Below are 14,879 nucleotides of genomic sequence, written 5' to 3' on the forward strand. Positions count from 1 at the left end.
AAAAAGTAAACTTCTTTTAATTTTGATTTTATGCATATTGTAGTGTGTTCGCCTTATCGCTTACAGTATCGCAATATATTGAATTGTAACCCCTGTATCATGATATGTATCGTATCGCCAGATTCTTGCCAATACACAGCCCTAATAAGCAGTAATTCTATGTTGGCTGTTTGTTTGAAATAACTGTGGGGTATATAGGGTGATGATATTTCCAGGGTGCCATGACAGTCCATTCATAATCATTTCCCCTTAATCCTTCTTCTCATTTGCAATTTATCACATTTGGCCCTGGAAAGTGAGCAGATAGATAAAGGAAATCAATAAGAAATCCAAAGACCCCAACACCCCCACAGTAGGTCTGAACACAACACAAAAGATGGATAACTGTCGGGGCTTTAAAAGTACCAATGTACATCTGTGATGTGATTTACCCATCTTCCAAATCAGAAAATCTGTCCCCATACCAGATCCTTTTTTATGTTCCATAGCTGCTGAAGTGGCCAAACGCCCAGTGTTTGTGAAAGATATATGGAGATTTGAAGCCACCACAGCAGCAGCGAGGGAGGAAAAGCTGTTGTTTTATCAAACAACATCTGCCGGCAGCGTCATTGATTCCAAGACAAATAGCACTCTCCGACAGCAACACTTCTCCTCAGGTTGGGTTTAAGAGGATCTTTTGATATTCTGATTAAAAATTCATTGTGTTGAATCTGCCTCGGAGTGTGTTCTATGTTTTCTAGTCTGCATCTCATTACGGCTTCAGCTGTGCGCCTGACTTCAGAATAAATAAATAAAAAATACAGCGGAGGGCATCTCATGGCCAGAAAATTAGGTCAGAATAATGTTCCGTTTTTGAGGTTTAGCCTTTGGACTATTTTCCTGCCTTTTATGTGTTTGCAGTATGAAAAAGCTTTAACCTCATGTGACCATAACAAACAGTACCAGTGTTTGTAGTCATGCCAGCAGGATAGGATAAGTTATTGGTAGGGCTGTGCTCGACCATAGAATTTAGTCGACTAACACTCTAGGGCTGGGCGATATGGCCAAAATGTTCTATCACAATTTAGGTCAATTCATATCTTGAGTCATATAAATCACGATACAGCATGTTTTCTGGAAATTCAAAATAGTTAATATGAAATAACCACATGGTAAAGCCTATTTTTGTATACTCCAGTGTGAATTAAATAGTATTTTCTCATTTTAAGAAGTTGGGTGCAAAATTAACAAAACAGTGAAATTATAGAGAAAAAAATAAATAAACAAATGCCTGGCCTATATCGCAATAGAAACTATATAGAAAAATATATACAATCAATATGTTTATATTGTTTATATTGTTTTGACAATATACTGTATATCGTCATATTGCCCATTTAATTGGCAGATCTGTAATACTGAGTTTCTCCACAAATCTTGTGTTTACCAGGGATGTGCTCATAAGTTTGTTGGAAATCACTCATTCAGCATGAAAAAAGCATTAAAAAAATGACTAATCGACTAAAGAAATCTTAGTGGACTAAGCCCAAAACGACCGATTAGTTGACTAATCGACCAAGAGGTGGCAGCCCCATTAATTAGTAATACATCAGTACTGAATTTCAGTTAGTCAGGCAGTGTTTTTCTTGCTAGCAATTACTGTAGCACTTGTGGTATCAAGTAATATTTTAATGTTGGCTATTTAGTAGGGCTGTCAACATTAACGCGATAATAATTACTTTTAACTCCATTAATTTCTTTACCACATTAACGCAATCGATATCCTGGAGGTTGTAGAGGGTTTTAGAGCTAGAGTGAAGATACTGGCATCACATGAAACTAGAAAACCTAATGAATTCATTGGTACCAACCGTGTCATACTAGCTTTGTCGGGAAGCAGGCTAAATAACACTCCAAAGTTGCGCTAAATTTTGGCAAAGAAAAACTGTCATGGCTATTTCAAAGGGGTCCCTTGACCTCTGACCTCAAGATATGTGAATGAAAATGGGTTCTATGGGTACCCACGAGTCTCCCCTTTACAGACATGCCCACTTTATGATAATCACATGCAGTTTGGGGCAAGTCATAGTCAAGTCAGCACACTGACACACTGACAGCTGTTGTTGCCTGTTGGGCTTGAGTATGCCATGTTATGATTTGAGCATATTTTATATGCTAAATGCAGTACCTGTGAGGGTTTCTGGATAATATTTGCCATTGCTTTGTGTTGTTAATTGATTTCCAATAATAAATACATACATACATTTGCATAAAGCAAGCATATTTGCCCACTCCCATGTTGAAAAAGAGTATTAAATATTTCACAAAAAATGTGTGATTAATTTGCGATTAATCATGATTAAATATCTAAATCGATTGACAGCCCTAATAATAATAACTCAGCCAGACATCTTTAAACTCGAGTCAGATCATAACATGTGACTGTATCTGACAGAGGCTCCACCTTCTCTCTGACTCATCCTTTCTATATCTGAGCTGTGCTGTCAGTCACCTCCTTTCTGCTGACGTCCCGTTCCTCTCCACAGAGGCCTCGCAGTTCCCAGAGCATGTAACCTCATCCCGGCCCATTACTGTACCACTCATCTAACTGATCCAGCCGCCTCGACGGAGAACCTCCGAGACCGCCTGGCCTCGAAATCACACCATTACGTTACTCTACAGTGGCTTGTGTTTCTCTCTTTTGCACAGTCATGGTGCTTATCAAATACGCTCGTTTGTTCATCGCACCTCACATGAATCCTAAGCCTGCGTATATTTCCAAAAATTGTATCTTCTAAAACAGTGTTTGCACAAAGAGACACGGGGTGAGCCGAGCGTATTTTTCACCGTGACCTTTCCTTTGGATGAATGATGAAGTGTGTCACGGGAGCTTTAGTACAAAACACTGAAATGCACTCAGTTAAGGGGGGAGACAGGATGTGTGTGTCTATGCATACGGTGTCTGTTCGCGTGGCTCTGTGCATATGTGCACACACACACGCATGCATATGCACATCATGCCTGTGCGTCCATAAACAAACCTCCATCTGTGCCTCTAACACAGCTGGACTGTGATGGCATGTCCCAGAACAACCCCCCATAGCCTGGAGAGCTCTCACTCACTCACTCACTCACACAGTCATACACTCGTGCACACACAAACTGTTTTATATAAGGAACATCTAAAACATCCTTTAATCCAATCCTGCTTTCTCTTACTGCAGTCTTCGTCTCTATCCTCCCCCGCCCCCCTCTCTTACTCAGCTTCTCCCACCATGTTCCCCCGGTCACACCTTTCAAGCTGAGTTACAGCCTGCAAGGACAAGGAGTGTAGCGCCACTACAATCACCTGAGGAGCTTCTCTCGACCATAGCCTGCATCTGTCAGGCCATGATGCGCTGCGAAAACATGCCTGCCTGTCGCTTTGTTTACCATCCATTCACACACCACCACCATCGCCATCGACAACAACAACAGCCCCAAAAGCTATACAGAACAATACACGCAAGGATTTGGTAAGGGCCCCTTTCGTACTGCGCTTCGCAACATATGCCATTTGCCACATGCGCTCAGTCATAGTGTGGGCCGCCGGTGGGAAAGAGACCGTTGGTGTTTCTGGGCAACATGTGCAGAGCTAGCGCGCTCTGGGTGGGCGTAAAGGTCAGTGGAGAAGATGTTTCTAAGACTGTGTTGTGTCTAGACAACAAAAATAGGCTTGTGCACTCTTATGTTATTGAGAGTTTGCGATGCTCTATCCAGATACAAGCATCTGCTGGAGTTTACTTCCTGAGCCACACACTTTCTGATCCTGATACTGTCCTAATGTTGCTCACACACCTTGATCACCCACCTGCATCATGTGGAATACAACATCCAGTCAGATGTACAATGCTTCACACTGACAATAGAGTGTTTTATATAGACGTATTTAGGAAGTTAGCATCGCCCGGGTTCCCTCGTCAAAAACCCAATGGGATTGTTCCATTGGGTTTTGGATTATTGCAGAAAATAAGATCTGTGGGGAACAAACGTTTATGATATTTACACGTTTTGTTCAGCAAGATAATCTTCACAAATGAACACCACTTCTATGATTTTTGAAGCGGTAATGCAATCGCCAGAAGTAAAAAGCTAACGTTAAGCTATAAACGAACTACGCCGCGGTCACATGAGCACTAGTAAACGCGACGAGTCTGTAAAGACGGACGAGTCGGCGTGATGACGTATTGTAGTCTCATTTAGCCACTTGTTAGCAACCGCCTTTTTTAAGACACATAAAAGCTTCAAAATTCACGAGTGGGGTATTTACTGACATATTTTATATCGTAGAACAAAACGTTAAGTACGGGATAATGTACAGCAAGCCAGTCATTGTTGTGAAATTAACCCTGACGGCGTCTTGCAGGGTTTATTTCACAACAATGACCCACTAGCCGTACATTATCCCACTTATTACTCGATTACTTACTTAAGAAATCAATCATTTGCCCTAAAAACGGTCCACCAGAGTCCTACATCAGAGCTGCGCCCATAGCAACGGTCTGCTATAAAGGAATAAAAGACTGTAATGACCATGATTGACCAATCAGAATCAAGTATTCAACAAAGCCGTGTAATAAAATCTCTTAAGCTTGTGTTAACCACAGACCATTAACTATCAGACAAAGGAACCGGAAGTGCTAAAATGCTAATTCATGTCCAGGCTTTAGGACTCATTCTTGACATGAACTGCCACTCACTTGAAGCAGTCTTAAAGGAATAGTTTGACATTTTGGGAAATACACCTGTCCGCTTTCTTGCCAAGAGCTAGATGAGAAGATTGATACCACCCAAAATGTCAAACTATTCCTTAAACCTCATCTTCTCTCTATTCACAATAAGATCCATCACACCTTACAGTCACTCAGCTTGTTGCTCTTCTTTCTTGCCATGGTAAATGACAAATCACAGTGACTCTTGTTTTATCTCCATACTCTCGGAGCACAGCAGCTTTGCCTACAGTAGCTTTGCCTACAGTAGCTGACAGCAGTGGCTGAACTGTGCGGCAAAAAAGAAGCATCTGCTAACTGCCAGGGTTTGAGGACCTGGAGGATTCGATAAAAGAGGGGTAGGCACATGTAAGAAGGCTGGCAGAGGGGACACAGACCATTAGCTTAATGACAGAATGAGGAATGAGGAATAGGGGAGATGAGATTCAAAAGCCAAGCATTGCAAAATTTGCCTTTAACAGGAATCAAGGCGAGTAATCTAATAAATGGCGTGGCGAGGAGGAGGAGAGGCGAAGGTGGGGGGGTGGGGGGGGGGTGCTTGATGTTTTCTTCGCCTCAGGTAAAGGAGGGAGAAGAAGAAGAAGGGGTAAACAGGAGAGAAAGGGATGGTGGTGTCATTAAGTTGGCTAGCCGTGACCATCAGGAACATTAATGCTGTCTACTCTGCTTTCTTCAAACTGGTCCCCTCTGCTTTGAACTACCCCGGTCTTCTCTGTGAAGCGTACCTGACTCCTAGTTTCCACAGCTATTATGGACCCTGCACCGGTAATTACACATTTCACAATTTCTGATGTCACTTCAAAGCAACAACAGTGTTGCCACCAAAGCACTCACCGCCATGCCTCTGCAGTACAAAGCCATGCCTTAAGGATTACAGGAGCCACACATTGTTTTTTGCTGCCGGCCACTAATTCAATTAATAGCGTAAAGGTTTTTAAACCGACTTGAAAGAAAACAGTCCTGCCTTCATCGCACCTAAAGGATTTCCATATTTTCTTTCTAAAAAAGCGAAATAAACTCTAGCATGTTTGGTTATTGTGTTATGCGTGTCCTCTTGTTCCTCTGTCTCCATTATGGTACTTTTTAAAAGGATGCACAGCAAATGAGGGGGGAGTGATCTACATGATGAGTCACAGGAAAAGGGCTTTGGCAGCATCTGTCCCAGAGTAAAGCACGCCAAAGCAGCAGCTTCAAGAAAGTCAGAATAAGACAAAAAAAATGCTGTCATTTCAACCACTCTGCTCGTCCTTAGAGAGCCACAACTCATCTCGATCAAAGCAACGAAGCTCGAAATAGATTTACCCCCCAAACCTGCAACTTTTGTAAAAAAAAAAAAAAGTTCCGATAGCCCAATCATAAAATAGACGTGTGTTACTGCTGACAAAGGTCTGAGTCAACCACAGGGGGGGCTATTGATGACAAAGGGAAAGATGAGTGTCCACTAAATAATTGTGACAGCTCGCGGAACAAACACAACGACGCTGACGAATATAAAACTCAGAAACGCAGGAGGTCCTCACTCAGCGCAGTCAAAGCCTCAAACGGCCTCTGGAAATCAGCAGATAAGTGATATCTAATAACCGTCATCTTTATTTTGCTCACTACATTGGTAGAGACAATCCGAGGTGCTTATGGACTGTTGTGAGCTCAGCGTGAGCTGTCGGCGGTTTGCGAACTCAGCTTGACGAGAGTCTCGGGGCACTACCTTGAAAAAAAAAAGTCTCAGATCACACGTTACACAAATGAGATTGGAAAGACTGTTTTAACAGCTATGAGTTTGTTGATTATTTTACAATTAAGTAGTGTAAAGTGTAAAACGTCTTCCTTTATAATGTAGCACGCTAAACAGACAGAGACATTTCAAGCAGAGCAGATTATTAATACGCACATCAAAGCGAAAAGAGATGCTCTCGCCAAACATTTTAATGACATTTGACAATCGCTCTCCTATTTTTGCAACACATTTCTTTAAAGCGTTGGTTTCCTTGCATCATTAAAAGCTCGTAGTTCTCTTGCATCTGAAGTTCAAGGCGGTCCTGAGACAGAGCTCTTGATGGAGATGCTAAGACGTGGCAGCGAGAAACAAGAAACGGGGCCACGGCTCCCACAGGAACCCCTTCCTCTCTCGCTAAAGCTCTGTCTGCCCCTGAATTTAATTAGATTCTGATATCAAGCCTTTTTCCTACTATGCTTCCCTTCCTCTTCAACACGCGTGAAATTGCACAGCACTATCTATTATTTATTCACTCTCATTTGCTTATTGTTTCTTACGAATGCCTTCGTTAGGGCACTCGCGGCTCTGCTGCCTGTGATACGGCGCTTCGCTTTATCTCCCCTCGCCGCCTCAGACCCGCCTCCTCTTGCAGGTCTGAGCCCGACTCATTTGCTGGCGTTGGTTGGGGGAGCTATGGATTTTTTTTTTCTTCTCTCTTTCCCCCCCTTTCGCCCAATGACAGCACGGTGAGGCGCTATGAGGGCTGGGTGCTAATGAGCTGACTCTGCAATGCTGGGGGGAGATGCTCTGAAAGACAGGGGGGAGTCAGAGGACGGCGCGGGAGGAATGCTCCGGCACATGGAGAGTCAGAGGGGCCATTATGAGCGTGCCACACAGGGGGTTAGAGGGACCGGCCAGACAGAGACGCCCGTCTCTTAAGTCAAACTGAACTCATCATTTCGAATGACATCACAAAATGGCATTCTCCACTCTATTTCGTCCACTCTGTGTCTGCTGATTTCAAGAAACTGCAGCCAATGGGGGTGTAGAAATGATCTGTCGGATCAGCCACTGCACCAGTTGCACCATGGGATGCACCATAACCACATAATAACACCCATGGAGAGGAAAGCGTTCTTTACTATACCAATTTATATAATTCCTTCTCGGATAGTGAGTCAACACTTCAAGTCAACGCACATCCAATTGTGTCCCATGACACATGAACTCCTCCAGAGTCCTTGTTACAGGGTTTGTTGTGCAATTGGCTGCACTCTCAAGGCCAGCATGTATACAGCTAGCGTTTCACCAAAGGGACTTATTTTACAATGTGGAATTTATATATTTTTTATATATCACCTCAAGACAAAACAGACATAAACGCTGTGAATGTGGTTTCCAACTAGGGCTGGGACGATTCACCTTTCCACCGATTCGATACTATCACAATACTTGGGTGCCGATTCGATATGTAGTAGTAGTAGTAAGTATTGTGATTCGATATTACGATTTATTGTGATAGGAAAAAGCTGAATCATACACTTCTAGGGACTTTTCATTTGGAAAATATCTAAATGAATACATTAAAATGTTTAATTTTCAGCATGTACAGTATGTAGTCAGAGATGTCCTAAAGTCAAATATATATCAGTCATTTTCAGGCATTATTTATCAATTTTTGTTCCAGCAACCCAAAAATCAAAGAATAAAGACATTTCCCCTCACATTTTAGTGGTATTTTCTTTTTAAGGGACTTTGAGAACCAGACGTAGTCGCACGTGTATACTTCCTCTAACTTCTCCAAGTGCGTCGCTAGCTCTGCCGTCAGTTCCGTTCTCTTTATACATCCATGGTCAGCTCCCTCGGGGCCGTTTCAATGCATTTAATATAAATGTCAGTATATTGGTGCTCTACAGTTGTAGCTTCGGCATGATTTGACCACGGAGGCGAGAGCAACGGCTGGCTTGACCGCATGTTACCGCAATACGGCTCTGCTTTTCCTGGCAAACCTAAAGTGTTTCCATTCTTTACTGTATTTGAAGTGTTTACCACTTTGGAATTTAAAATGTAAAGGGAGCAGATCGTATCCACGTGGGACCCTCCGCCGTTTTCTACTTTCTGCTTGTTTGTTTTGGTTGACGGATACGGAACGGATATGACGTCACATTACTCAGACTACAACAACAAAAGCGGTAACTTCCTTCTCCCTCCGCATAGACTCAAATGAAGCAAATATGTCAATTCTGGCATTAAAAATACAATTTCAAAAACGATACATATGTGAATCGATTTCTTTTTCCCCACCCCTATTTCCAACCACATGCTACTGTCTGTAAAATGTTTACATGTAAACAAAATAATGTATCCATGTTTGCATTTTGTGGTAAAAACCCAAGCAAACGATGTTACGGGTAAATATGTGAAGAACACTGTGTACATTAGAAAAAATCTCTATTTGTACATTCCCCCCATGGGGACTTTATGAGCCAGATTGAAGTGAGATGAACTTGACTGCTTCCTTCCTTCCTTCCTCTCTGGATTGAGATGTAGCCTCCTCTATGAATGAGCTCCATATGGATGAGATCTGACATAAATAATTCTGCTCTGCTGTGCTGTGGACACATGTGTGTGTGTGTGTGTGTGTGTGTGTGTGTGTGTGTGGGATGGGGGATAGAGAGGGGGGTGAATCTGAATCTGGACATGACTGAAATAGAAAGCACACACTTACACGCATGGGTGACCGAGAAGCTGTTGGACGACTCGAGGTTGTCGACGTTGTAGTTGAGGTGGAAAGGCTTCTCCGTGGTGTTTTGGTTGGTGTTGTAGAGTTGGACTGCGAACCTGAACGCGCTGTGCTCCTGCACCGTGGATCGCATGAACAGTCCACCTTAGAATAAAACAAAGAGAGATGGAAACCAAAGATCACACATCTGTGCCTTCTTCTTTAGTCAATGTTGGTTTGATTCAGTGAGAAGGAACTCTATATAAACGTCCCACTGTCATAGAAAAGGAGGCTGAAAGAAGAACTAGTATGCATTTTTTGATACGGTGCGCCTGTCTGGAACTCTTCACATCGAGCGTCTCCTTCATCATTATTATTATTATTATTATAGGCTACACTTATGTGTTTTTTTTTAAAGAAATGACTACACAGACTCTGTGAAGCTTTAATCTTTCAGTTTTACAGCATCTTTAAGATCGCAGCATATCAAGTTGTCATTGCGCAGAGCTCCGCGCTCCGTTGTCACATCTCTCCGGTAGCCTATAATAAAACACTGCAATCTTTATTCCCACACAAACACCGCAATCTGCAGCCTCTCAAGCAAAAAAAAGACACTTACCGATATTAATCTGATTGGGAAATCCCGCGAACGATCTGTCAAAGAGCCACAGTAGAAGAAACAAAACCACTCGTTGTTGTGCCATTTTTCCCCCTCCGAACCTGATGTGTTCAACTCCTCTCAAAGGGTCTGTCGGAGCAGACTCATATGTTCTGGATGGAAGCCGAGGCGCGACGCAAATCCAGCGGATAGAGAGATAGATGATGGTCGCTCACAGTGCACCAATTAGGTTCATTGAGGTGCAGCCCAGCAGCTGCAGAGAGGTTTTTTTTCTTCTTGCAACTAAGAGAGACAGAGAGAGAGAGAGAGAGAGAGAGAGAGAGAGAGAGGGATAGGAGGAGGAGGAGGAGGGTGGGCTAGTGGTGGAGGAGAGGAAGAAGGAGCTGATCTGAACTCCGATTGGAGCCGATGTTGGTCAAACTTGATCTGACGTTAAATTAAAAAAAAAAAAAAAAGCCTCAACCCACCAGATTACGACGGCTCGGAATACGCGCTGCACTTGTCAATATTATAGCCTTCTGTTTGGCCTCAATCAATAGAAACACACTGCAATCTCTGGTGGCCAATGATTCCGAACAGCCTGCTGGCCACTTCACCAAATACTGCTGCTGCTGCTGCAGATCTACAGAGAAACCGCGCAGAGGCGAACATGGAGAGAGATGCTGCGGTTCTTATTATTCCCACAGTGGGGAAAGTTTTCATGCATTCTGTGATCTGTCTCTATCCATATTTTATCTTCAGTGCATGCAATGGCATTTTAAAAGGTTAGAGAGAGGGGAAAGCAATATATGAGAGGACAAAGTTACATACAATACCACATACATACAGGCACACACATGTGAGGTATACATAGAGCCAATAGAACTGTCTATGGTCCTGAAAATGATCATGAAAGTGACTGAAAAAATGTTTTTGGCTCATTGCATTTTGTTTTTTTACCTAGCCGGAAACACATTTATTTATAAGCCTTTTTTAGGAGGTTAGATTATAATAAATCACCCGATTCGATCGTTGTCAGGCCATTACATATTAGGGGTTATCAGTGGCTATAAGCACCATAGATGTGGGTCATTAGGGGCCTACTGCGCCTACTGTGTTATAAAAGTGAAAATTAAAAAGCAACACATTCTAAAATGTTGTAAAACTGAATGAAATGGATGGTTTAGGCAACAAAACTACGACTTCTTTAGGTTTATTAAAAAAAAAACTACAACTTCTTTAGGTTTAGGCAACAAAACTACGACTTCTTTAGGTTTAGGCAACACAAAAAACAGTTAGGTTAAGGCAACAAAACTACAATTTCTTTGATTTGGGCAAAAAACACAACAACAGTTAGGTTTAGGCAATAAAACTACAACTTCTTTAGGTTTAGGCAACAGAATTACAACTTCTTTGGTTTAGGCAAAAAAAACAGTTAGGTTTAGGCAACAAAACTAAATTTTTTTTAGGTTTAGGCAAAAAAACACTTGGTTTAGTTTAGGGAAAAACATCTTGTTTTCTGTTAAAATAACTACGAACACAAAGACAACTACAAATTGTTGGTTTCACACAAGATGCGAACTCCGGTCTCCTGGGTGAAAACCCTTCCTACAGCACCTGACTTCCTCTTCTGCTCCTGTCATAATTACTACGGCCGCTAGAGGTCGCTGTCATGTTTTTTATTCCTGCTTTCAGTGATCTACCATGTGAATGGATGATAAAAACCTACTTGTGGATGTAGTAGGCCCCTATTGACACACATCTATGGGGCTTATAGCGACTGATAACGCCTATTTAATAGCCTGACAACAGTCTAATCAGCTGAATAAACTATAACTATATCTCCCAGTCTTATTTTATTTACTTCAAGTCTCACTCTTTCATAATAAAATATCTATCATTTCTGTGATTCTGTCTATAAGAGAGAACAATTAAGGGATTACTGGCCCATTCATCACCCTCAGCAAAGCGCTTTGAAAATTGAGTTTTTAATTGCATTGCAAACGGCTGAAGCTTCAGCTATTGATACTGCAATGCACCGAGGTGCTTTTAACATATGACGGACTGCGTGTCATGTTTTAAACTTTTTTAGCAGTAAAAGATGTGTGCAGGGTTAGGATTACACTGCGTAACCTGATCCTAAAGAAAAATGAATGACTGGTAACTAGTGGTGGAATGTAACCAAATGCATGTACTCAAGTACAATTTTGACATACTTGTACTTGACATTAGCTGCTACTTTATACTTCTACTCCACTACATCTCAGAAGGAAATATTGTACTTTTTACTCCACTATATGTATATGACACTCAGGCTACGTACTTCTTACATAAAAGCATATGATATGCTTATAAATGATGAAGTACTATACTACTAATCTACACAGTAGTACACAAAGTATCTAAAATTAGTTCCATGTTAACGAACTACAACATTGAAATACTACTATAACATTGTGCATACTACTATATTGTACTTTTACTTTCGATACTTTAAGTACATTTTGCTGATAATACTTCTGTACTTTTACTTCAGTAACATTTTGAATTCAGAACTTTTACTTGGGATTGAGTATTTTTAGAATATGGTATTTCTACTTGTACTTAAGTAAAGAGTCTGAGTCCTTCCACCTCTGTTGGTACAACACAGTCTCATTGCAGTTTGTGAAATAGTCACGAAATTTAATCTATTTGATTTGTGTACATAAACACAAATTTCCCTTTATTTTCATGACGTTGGGCATGACTTCCAACAATGTATTTTTTGTGCATTTTCCTACGAATGTCCAGCAACATGTGTCGCGTATGTGTCAATTTCCACTCCAGTCTTTTCAAAAATAAAACTACTTAGTTAGGTTTAGGATTAGATCAACTTGGTTAGGTTTAGGCAACAAAACTACTTAGCTAGCTTTAGGAAAAGATTGCGGTTTGGGTTAAAATAACTCCTGAAGTGCTGTAACTTAAGTACGGAACGTATGTGACAAATAAATCAACTTTGACTTAAACTCGTGGGCGAAAGTCCTGTGTTTTTTGACCCAACCATCCACCCCAACCTCCTCCTTACATGGCGTTCGCCGCTCTTTATACTTCCCATTTCACAAGTACGTGGATTACATACGAATTGTGCTGACCATCACAAAAAAATTTGAAATTCTTGTCTATGTACACAAATCAATTTCAATTTTGTGACTATTTCTGGGAGAGCCAGTGGTGAGATGACAAATACAGGGATGTATATTCTGCCTGTGTTGTGTATGAGAGAACAGAAAATAACTTCATGTTTAAGATCGGAGAGACTCGGATGATGAGTTGGATCTTTTTTTATATAAATAACATAAGAGTGACTGGGCACATGTGTTTGAAAGTGTGGTATTAATCAATAATGCCAATCAAGTAATGATATGGTATGACCTAAGTCATCAGAGGGGGGATTTCCTCTCCAAAACGGAGTCAAAGTTGATCTCCATTCCCACGATTCAGCGGCCCTCTGGGGATGAATCTGGGATGACATCACATTGATTCTCTGCTCGCCACAGCCTCTGTGTCAGAGTCGCCTGACCTTAATGGCTGAAGTCATCATGACCAATGTCAAACTGTGACCCGCTGCCACTTCCACAAACTCACATCACATCACACCTGCACCTGAACGGTTAATGCTTGTTTTAGCAGCAATAAGAGGCCACCTGTGATGTTGGTTTGCTAAAAGAACAATTAATCGACGGCATACCAAAGGAGCCGTTTAATTGGTCATTTACAGTGCACGCTGGCGCTCAGTGTGAATCAAGGTAATCATGCGTCATTTCAAACAAAAACCAGTAAGGGAAAAACATTACCTGCTACAAGGGGAGCCCGAGCATTTGAGATAAGGCCTCGATATAATTGATATTAAAGGGGGATAATTGTGCTGCATTATCTGCCATTAGGACATTTTGGCCACGCTGCATTATCATCTAAGCTCAACCTCTGCATTTAATTTTGTCACACAAAGTGTAGAAATTCACCAGATATGATCTATATGAAAACAAATAATTATATGATATGCCTTCCTGGATTTGCTCACAGGAGTGTTACTCGAGCAGGCGAAGTGAAACAGGCTGAAAAATAGATGAAAAGATGTTGCCTTTTATCTCATGATGATGATGATGATGATTCACAGGCTATAGCTCTGAGCACTACGAGCCTCACCAGCAAGAATTATTCATTTGCTCCCTGCCTGCTCGTCCTCACACAACAGGGTGAAATCTTCATCTTTGCCTCTTTGAGGATACGCGAGCAAATAAGTTAGAAGCTATAACGTTTATTAAAAAATTGACAGCCCCTGTCTCTATGGGAGTTTAGGGGCCACGGGTGTGATTATTTTTAGGGTTGATTTACTCGTGATTACTGGATAATTATGCTGTCATCTTGAAATAACGAGCTCGCGTTTTCTTGTGATCACAAAATAATGATTTAACACAAACTTTCTTCTTGTGGTCATATGATAAAAACATGTCTAATGGATATCGAGATTTGAGACCACAGTCTGTACTGAGCGGGACATTTTACAGATGAAAATTACACTGGTCGGTCCTTTCTGGTGGACAAATCAAGTAATCGTGTAGTGATGACTCTTTAAAATGAAGCAATGTCTAATTGTGACCTGACATTAAAGGGACAGTGTGTAGGATTTAGCGGCATCTAGTGGTGTGGTTGCAGATTGCACCCAACTGAGTACCCCTCCGTTCACCCCTCCCTTGCGAAAACTGTAGTAACATCGTTCCCCTCGCTCAGAGGCCAGACGGCGGCTGGCGGTACTAAAGTTCTGCACTCTGTGGCTCACGTTATCGCAGTTTCACAAACGTGTCGGAGAACTGTGGTGGCCTCCAGGTAACGTAAAAATACTAAAGGCTCTCTCTAGAGCCAGTGTTTGGTTTGTCCATTCTGGGCTACTGTAGAAACATGACGGAGCAACATGGCAGACTCCATGGACGAGGACCCGCTCCCTATGTAGATATGAAGGGCTCATTCTAAGCTAACGAAAACACCACGATTCTTATTTTCAGGTGATTATACGCTAATAAAAACACAGTTATGAATATTATATTTCTGTTAATAGAT

General features: G+C 41.6%; 1 protein-coding gene across 4 annotated transcripts in view; it reads right to left on the bottom strand.

Annotated features, from left to right (window-relative positions):
* The window catches only part of gria3b (glutamate receptor, ionotropic, AMPA 3b), a 98,471-nt gene extending 88,050 nt beyond the window's left edge, over positions 1-10,421 (bottom strand). For 2 of the 4 annotated variants that reach the window (XM_074648321.1, XM_074648320.1), the window contains exons 1-2: positions 9,804-10,419; positions 9,191-9,349 (exon numbers count right to left, since the gene is read on the bottom strand). In XM_074648321.1, coding sequence (XP_074504422.1) covers positions 9,191-9,349; positions 9,804-9,888 — 244 coding nt within the window. In that variant the 5' untranslated portion in view covers positions 9,889-10,419. Of the gene's footprint in view, positions 1-9,190; positions 9,350-9,803 lie in introns of all 4 variants that reach the window. The other 2 variants (XM_074648323.1, XM_074648322.1) reach the window with 2 other exon arrangements.
* Between the last annotated feature and the right edge of the window lie 4,458 nt (positions 10,422-14,879).

The sequence above is a fragment of the Sebastes fasciatus genome, chromosome 10 (genome assembly GCF_043250625.1).
Source record: "Sebastes fasciatus isolate fSebFas1 chromosome 10, fSebFas1.pri, whole genome shotgun sequence".
Lineage (NCBI taxonomy): Eukaryota > Metazoa > Chordata > Actinopteri > Perciformes > Sebastidae > Sebastes > Sebastes fasciatus.